The 8,388-nt window shown below is 53.4% G+C and overlaps 1 protein-coding gene across 1 annotated transcript; it reads right to left on the bottom strand.

Annotated features, from left to right (window-relative positions):
- Positions 1–1,752: 1,752 nt before the first annotated feature.
- EAH_00053500 (hypothetical protein, conserved) lies at positions 1,753–7,459 on the bottom strand (the record flags this gene model as incomplete). Its single annotated transcript, XM_013394018.1, has 6 exons — positions 1,753–2,237; positions 2,525–2,771; positions 2,867–2,942; positions 3,221–4,329; positions 4,518–5,493; positions 5,805–7,459. The coding sequence occupies 6 exons, from the start codon at positions 7,457–7,459 to the stop codon at positions 1,753–1,755; spliced, it is 4,548 nt and encodes a 1,515-aa protein (XP_013249472.1).
- Between the last annotated feature and the right edge of the window lie 929 nt (positions 7,460–8,388).

The raw sequence follows: 8,388 nt of genomic DNA, 5'->3' as shown, positions 1-8,388 counted from the left end.
ATTATTATGTCTTTGTCTTTATGTGTCTTTGCACATATTATTATGTCTTTGTCTTTATGTGTCTCTGCACATATTATTATGTCTTTGTCTTTATGTGTCTTTGCACATATTATTATGTCTTTGTCTTTCAGATTGTCTTCGCGCTGCGGCAGCTAAGTCGCAGCAGATGGCAGGTGCAGCAGCGGGTTTGTAAACATCTGCTGCACTCGCTTGCTGCTGCTTTATATGCATTCAGCAGTGTTGAGTTCGTTGGGGTTTGTTTGTCTTTGCTGCAAGTCCGCAATACTCTAAATATCATTAATTAATTAATTAATCCGTTTATGTTTACTTATTTAATAAAAATATATTAATTAGTAAATACATATGTATATAAATACACATGTATATATATATACATATACGTATATATATGTATGTATATGTAGATATAGATATAAAAAAGAGTTATATAACGAATTAAATACGTAAATGCATATTTAAATAAATAAAACAAATAGATAAATACACAAATAAATAAATAAATAAATAAATAAAGAGTACTTTAATAATAGCAATGTAGAGAACAACAAAAGCAAAAAAATAAACAATAAAAACAGAGACGATCAAACACGCAAACAAATATACAAATGCAAGCACGCCATAGCCTAAATATAATTAATCAATTAAATTGCTGCACAAGACACACCGCGTGCCCCTCATATATATATATATATATATATATATATATATATATATTAATTCATAGAGTACTATGTTTTATGAGAAATGTTTATTGAATACTCTGTAAACTGACTTACACACTGTTACTACAGCCACTGCTATTTGTGCTGCTGTTTGCTGCTGCTGCTGCTGCTGCTGCTGCTGCTGCTGAGCAGACACTGGCTGGCTACAAGCCAAACTGTTTTGACATGAAGGCAGCGGGCATTCAGGTAGGCCGCCTGCTAGGCACAGGCTGCTGCTGCTGCTGCTGCTTCTTACGCTGCGGCTGCTGCACCTTTAAATAAACTTTTTATCCAAGCAGCACAACTGTAGGAGTTGTTGCACCAGCAGCACAGATGCTGCTGCAACACCTGCTGCTGATATTACTTCTACTGATGTTACTAATACCACAACTATGTTACTATTGCTGCTGCTGCTGTTGCTGCTGCTGTTGCTGCTGCTGCAGGAAGCGTTGATGTCGATGTTGCGGCGGACGAAGCTGGATATTCTTTACCACCGCGTGGCGAATCTTCAGGAGCGCATCAACACCCAAACTAAATACGACTACTTCGCTATATAGCTAGCTAGCTAACCAGCTAGCTGCCTTGCTAGCTAGTTAGCTAGCTGGCTGGCTAGCTAGGTAGCTAGGTGTTGGTTCTGCATCGACTAGTCAGCTAGCTAGCGACACCGCGATGGGTTGCCTCAAGCACAGGCAGCAAACTCTCTGGCTTTGAGCCTGGGCAGCTAGCTAGCTAGCCATCAACGGACCTAGCTAGATGTAGCTTGGCTAGTTGCAAGCTAACTAGGCACAAACGACCGTGGCAGCAGCTCGCGGCAGTGGCTCCCCACATTCCGCAGGTGCGAGCTATTTAGGTGGCTGGCTAGCTAGCTAGCTAGCTAGCTGGCTGCCTGGCTGTATAGCTGGGCAGCGAGCTGCATTTGACTAAGGACGAGAAGCAGACCTTTAAAAATCTGTTTGTCAGTTGAGACGACTGCTGCTGCAGCTGCTGCTTTTGCTACTGCTGCGGCTGCTGCTGCCATTGCGTGGTGCTGCTATTTATCCCCCAGAAACGCTGCGACAAGTTGCTGCTGCTGCAGCAGCAACTTCTTGCGTGTGGGCTGTCTATCGAAGAGGGACACGATTTGCTGCTGCAGGTGACGCAGCAGCAGCAGCGACGCCCTCTCGCTGCACTGCTGCAGCGCCGCCGCAGCAGAGCGCACCTCTCCAGGCGTTGCCTCGTTGCTGCTGCCGCTACTGTTTCTGCTACTGAGTAGAGTGGATACAGCTGCTGCTGCTTCTGGCTGCTGCTGCAGCAGCTCGTTCTCGAAGTTGTAGCAGCGCTGAAGCAGCAACTCCCAGAAGGTGACTGCGTAATGCCGTCTTAGGGGCAGCCGGACCAAAACTTGAGGCCGCAGTAGCTGCTGCAGCAGCAGCAGCTGCTGCTGCTGCCCCGGCCTGTTCTCTTTAAGGTGCAGCGGCTTTTGCTGCTGCTGCAAGTCTCTGCCCAGCAGCAAGTGTCTCCCCAGCAGCAAACTTGCTGCAGCACATGCGAGCCCTCTCAGGTCGATGCCGTGAAGGGCCCAACAATTCTTCGGGTCTGCAGCGGACACAGCGCACTCCCTGCTGCTGCTGCTGCTGCTGCTGCTGTGATGCAGCGGCTGCTTGTTGCGGTGGTGCTGTTGCTTGTATTGCTGCTGCTGCTGCTTGTGCAGGTGCTGTTTCGTGCGCTCGAGAGCGGACAGCAGCAGCAGCAGCACAGCAGCAGTAGCACAATAGCAGGAAAAGCAACACGCAGCACGAGCAGCAGCAGCAGCAAGGCCTTACCATCGTACTGGGGTGTAGTAGGTGGCTCTACAGGGCAGACACCGCAGCACAAGGCGCGGCAATCGATCCCAGTAGCCAAGTCGATCCCAAAGAGTTCAATTGCTGCTGCTTCGCCTTCCGGCAGCAGCGGGTGACTCTGCTGCTGCTTCTGCTGCTGCTTCTGCTGCTGCTGCAGTGCTGTGGCTGCTGCGGCAGCGGGAGCCACCACGAAGCTGCTCAAACTGATGTTGCAGTGCAGCAGCCCCACCTGAGAAGATGCCGCAGCAGCTCCACACATGCAATCCCCGGCAGAAAGAGCGCAGCAGCAGCAACAACAACAACAGCATCAGCAGCCTTGCTGACCTGGTGCAGTTGCTGCAGCAGCTTCAGCTGTTCAAACACTAGAAACAAACAAAGCTCCTCTGGAGGGATGACGCCCCTGCGCAGCGACAACGAGAAGCAGCAACACACCAACATGGAAGGCGCTGCTGCAGCATCAGCAGCAGCAACAGCAGCAGCAGAGACTGCGTAGATATTGATTGAACAAAGCAGCTAAACTCCATCATTTTCGCAAGTGGCACCGCAGCAGCAGCAGCAGCAGCAACAACAACAACAGAAACAGCAGCGGCAACAGCAGCAGCAGCTGCAACAGCAGCAAAGGTGAACACCGAGGAGCAGCACAGCAGCGGAAGCAACAGCATATGAGCAGCAGCAGACTTCTCAATATAGAGCTGGTTGATTGTCTTCAACAGCGAGGCCGACTGAGGCACCGCGGGGGTCAGTAGGAGGGTCATATCTCTGTCTCTGCCGCTGTTGCTGCTGCTGGCACTCTTGCTGCTGCTTGAATGACTGTGGAGTTGGGGCTGGTGTTGCTGAGCAGTGAAGGCTTCTCTGTGGGGCTGCTGCTGCTGCTGCTGCTGCTGCTGCTTGTGCTGGGGAGGCTGCAGCGCATGCAAGAAATTGACGTGTCGCTGCAGCAGCTGCTGCAGCAGCACTCCGCCTAAACAGTCGGAAGCAGCAAGAGATGAGGAGGCGCAGAAGTGAGCTTCAAAGGGCAGCAGCCATTTCGCCTCAGCAGCAGCAGCAGCAACGGGTCCTGCTGCAGCAGCTGCAGCAGCAGGCTTAGCTGGTGGCTCTTCTGTGCGAGGAACAGCAGCAGCAGCAGTAGAGGGCGCGGCAGCTGCATGAGGAGTCAGGGCAACTGCGATGCTGCTGGTGCTGCTGACGGCTGTGCTGCAGTTGCTGTTGCCCTTGCTGCTGTTGCTGCTGTTGCGCTGGAAAGTTAGCTTCCCGCTGCTCGTCTCGCTGCTGCTGCTGCTGCTGCTGCAGCACTCATCCTTGAGAGCTGCATTGAGAGGGCTTCCTGAGCATTCCTGCAGCCCATAGACGTCGAGGGACAGAAGCAGGCTGCTGTTGGCGCTGTTGCAGTTGCTGCTGTTGCAGCTGCTGCTGCTGCTGATGGTGCTGTTGCTGATGGTGCTGCTGAAGCTGCTTCTATTCTCCCTAGATGCCAAAGGAACGCGTTGCTGCTGCAGCTGCCGAGACTGCAGCACAGAGCAGCAGCTGCTCTTGCTGGTGTTTTTCTTGCTGCTGCTGCTGCTGCTGCACTTGGTGTTGCTGCTGGTGTTTCCTTGTGTCCTTGAGACAGGCAGCAGGGCCATTCGATGCCTCGGGGTTTGTTGAGGACTTGCCACGTCGTTGCTTCTGCTGCTTTTGCTGCTGCTGCTGCGGCTACCGTCGCTGCTGCAGCAGCAACGAGCCAAGGATCGAATGCAGAAGAGCTTCCCCAGCAGTAACTCGCGGAGCGAAGCACTGCCAGCATTAAACTGCAACAGCAGCAGCAGCAGCAGCAGCACAGTAGCAGCAAGTGAAACAAGTGGAAACAGCAGCAGCTGGTGTGGCAGCAGCACAACTCCACGCAAGGGCTGCAAGCATGAGGTGAGTGGATGCGAACAGCGGCGCAACCCTAAACCCTAAACCCTAAACCGTAAACCCTAAGCCCTAGGTGACTTACAAACAACTTCGCTGTCACTGGAAGGGGCGCCGACGCCAAAGGAGAAGGAGCAACAGGCAGCAAACATCCGCTGAAAATTCGCGGAGCTGCTGCTGCTGCTGCTGGCTCTTTGCTGCTCCCTACAGCAGGCCCTGCTGCTGCTGCTGCTACTGCTGTTGTGTCGATATCCTCCTTCAGCAGCAGCAAACGACGGGGCGGCCTGCCGCAGTCTTGCCCCTGAAGCAGCAAGAAGGTCCTAACCTTGCCTGCTGCTGCTGCTGCTGCTGCCGCTGCTGCACCAGAAGCAACAGGCTTTTTCCTGAGGGCCCCAGAAAGGTGTGAAGGGCCTTGAGTCACGGCTCCTGCTGCTGCTGAACTTGCTGCTGCTGTTGCTGCTGCAATAGCAGCAAAACTCTCATAGTCAACGGGTAGCGTGAAGTCTGCTGCTGTTGCTGCTGCTGGTGCTGCAGCTGTTGCTGCTGCTGTTGCTACTGATCCTGCCTCCCTCATTGGAGATAGTTTCTGGCTGTATGCGAAGCTGCTGCTGCTGCTTCCCTTGCTGATGCTTCTGTTGCTGCTTCTGCTTTTGCTGCTGGAGGAACGGTGAAGGGCTGCAGAGGAGCCACTGCTGCTGGCCTTGCTGCTGTTGCTGCTGCTGCTGCTCTTGCTGCTGCTGCTACAGGAGTAGCTGTAGACCGCGTACGAAGGAGTTGAAGGTGGGACAAGAGACAGCAGCAGCGGAAGCATGGTGCTTCCGCTGCAGGGCCAGCTGCTGCTGCAGCATGGGTAAGTCTGCTGCTGCCGCAACCGCTGGATCTCCTGTAGAACCTGCTGCTGGAGCTGCTGTCGATGGGATAGGGGTGCAGCAGCAGCATCAGCAGCAGGGCCGTCGTTTCTGCAGCGGCCTAGCACAGCACAAAGAGGAGGCAGCAGCAGCATTGCTGCAGCGGCGTCGTCCTGCTGTTGCTGCCAGTCAGCATTGCACAGCGACACAAACCTGAAAACAAAGTAAGCAGCAGCAACAACAGCAGCAACAAAACTCTAAGCTTCAGACGGATTGGGGGTTGGGAGGGGCTTGCAGTTTCATGTTTGTGATTTAGGGTTTAGGTTTAGGTTTAGGTTTAGGGTTTAGGGTTGAGGGGTTGCCTGTCCTTGTTGCCGATGCAAGAGAAATCAACAGCAGTTGCCGCTGCTGCTGCTTCTTCAGGAAGCAGCTGCTGCTGCAGCAGATGCAGCAGCAGCTGCAGCTCTTCTTCACTTGCTGCTTCTCCAGCAGCAGGGGCATCTGCTGCTGCAGTCCGTTGCAACCTCTCCCTCAGCGAAGGCAAGGGCAGCAGCAGCTGCTGCTGTTGCTGCTGCAGCACACGAGACACCCGGCTGTCAGCCAGGCCCTTCCCCACATGCTTCCGCAGCAAATTCTCAAGCAGCTGCTGCTCTCGCTGCACTCTCCCCTGCCGCTGCTGCTGCTGCTGCTTCCGCTGCTGCTGCAAATCATGCTTCAAGTGCTGCCTGAGCTGGGGGGGAGATCGCGGTGTGTCTGCAGGTTGTTGATTCGATTGTCTGAAACAATATGCTTCCTGCTGCTGCTGCTGCTGCTCGTTCTGTTGCTGCTGCTGTTGCTTTTGCTGCTGCTGATCTTGGAGTATTCTGGATCGTCTCTTAAAGTCTTTTGCTGCCTCTGCAGCAGCAGCTGCGTCCACCGCAGGACTGCCGGAGAATCGAGCAGCAGCAGCAGCAGCAGCAGCAGTAGCAGCAGCACGGGATGTTCCTTCTGCGTGGCCCATTTCTGCTGCTGGAGAGGGGACTAACAGACGGGTGCTGGTGTTGCTGCTTCTGCAGCTGAGTGCTTCTGTTCGTTGCGTCTGCTGCTGCGGCTGCACCTGCTGCTGCATCGGCTGCTGCTGCCATTCCTTGCAAGGCCTCAGCTGAGGCAAAGCAAATACATCAACCCCGCTGCTGTTGCTGCTGGTGCTGCTGAAAGGAAGAGAGGAAGGGCCGCCCATGCTTGCAGCAGGATAAACCCTTCGGGGCGGATGTGGCTGTAATTGAGGCTCCTTTGGCGCCTTTTGCGAAACCTGCTGCAGTTGCTGCTGCTGCTGCTGCTGCTGCTGCTGCTTTTGCTGCTCGAGCTCACCTTGCAGCTTCGGATGCCTAGAGAAGATACACCGGGCATTCATGGGTTTAGTGGAGACCTTACTATACAGCATGTCTTTCTCAGCAGAAGCAGCTGCTGCTGCTGCAGCAGCTGCTGCTGCAGCTGCTTCTGCTGCTGCCTTTGCAGTAGCAGCCTCAGCCTCACGATGCACATGTAGCGAAGTTCGCCCTTGCTGCTGCTGCTTCTGCTTCTGCTGCTGCTCCTTCTCTGCAGGAACAGCTGCAGTAACTAATGGAGAGCCGTGTGCAATAGCGGCAGCGGCTGCTGCTGCAGTTGCTGCTGCTGCTGTGTCTGCCCAGGCCTTCAAAGGTGCCTCTGGTGCGAAGAGCTCAACGGGTGTTGTGTGGGCTGTAGAGACACAGGTAATGCTTTTGAATGGAGGACTCAAAGACAGCAAATGCGGCTGCTGCAATTGCTGCTGCTGCTGCATGTGCTGCTGATGCTGCTGTTGCGGCGGCGATACCTGAGGGCCAGGGGTGCGGAAGAAGTGGCCGCTACTGCGCCGAGTTCGCAGCTCAGGAGCAGCAATAGGAATTGAACAGTGAATGGTGCTGCTGTTGCTGCTGCTGCTGCTGCTGCTGCTCGGCAGCCCAGGGGAAGTCAGCGCAGCAACACCAAAATCTGAAGCGCGTGCTGCTTCAGAAGCAGAGGACTCACCCTGCAGCAGTAGCAGGGAGGCTTCTGCTGCACTCACTTCCGCAGCTCCAGTCAAGAACCCTGTCTGCTGCTCTGTTTGCTGGCTATGCTGCAGCGGCTGCTGCTGCCGCTGCAGCTTCTGATGCTGCGGCCCACTACAGTTCCCCTCCATCTTGTTGCAGGCTCTGCTGCTGCTGCAGCTGCTGCGGTTGCTGCAGTTACTGGCTGCCTCCTAGTGGAGGGGGGTTTTGGCTGCAACCCCAAAACCCTCAATTAGGGCTTAGCCTCATCTCTTAACCTTGAGTGTAGAAAGAAGAGGAAAAAAGAACAAAAATGAGTATAAATGAATTCTAGCAAGAAGCAGAACAACTTTTTCTGTCTTTCTTTAGAGCTTTAGCTCCCCCCAGCATCACGTCGGTGGGGTTGTTGTGTGTGTCTGCTGCCGGCGCAGCAAATGCAGCAGCAGCAGCTGCTGCTGCTGCTGCTGCTGCAGCTATTGCTGCAGCATCAAAAATCCATTAAGAAATAATATTTTGAGTTTTTTATGCCTGAGAATACACCAGCGCTAAGAAGCCAGCCCATTCAATACGGAATCTTTGCCGTGTCGGCCGAGGGGCCCCATAGGACGCTAAACCCTAAACCCTAAACCCTAAACCCTAAACACCAGGCCTCAAACGAACACTAAACCGTGAGCAATGGACCCTGTGGATCAGACAGACTCGCAGATCCTCTGCATACTCCGGAGGTTGAGGGTTTAGGGTTTAGTTGCAAAGAACCTAATGAAGTTGATGCCCTCCTCATGTTAGGGTTTATGGTTTAGCCGCATAAAGGGTATAGGGTTTAGCAACATAAAGAAAATAGAATAGGCCTGAGACTTTCTGTGTCTGGGGCCCCGGGTTTTCTGTCTGGTGTTGTGCAAGGGGTGTTTGTAAGCCGTTTCTCTTTTTTCTCTGCGCCTCCCGTTGCTACTTTTGTTTCTCTCTGCCTCTCTCTTCTGGCTGTCTCCTTTCAATCTCGCAGAGCCCACTAACCCTTACTTCTCCTCCTCCCCTCATAGAACGCGGCAGAATATATAAAATATATATATATATATATATATAT

Source organism: Eimeria acervulina, genomic scaffold (assembly GCF_000499425.1).
Source record: "Eimeria acervulina Houghton genomic scaffold, Eah_scaff992, whole genome shotgun sequence".
Classification (NCBI taxonomy): Eukaryota; Apicomplexa; class Conoidasida; order Eucoccidiorida; family Eimeriidae; genus Eimeria; species Eimeria acervulina.
This window is presented reverse-complemented; position numbering and strand designations above follow the sequence as displayed.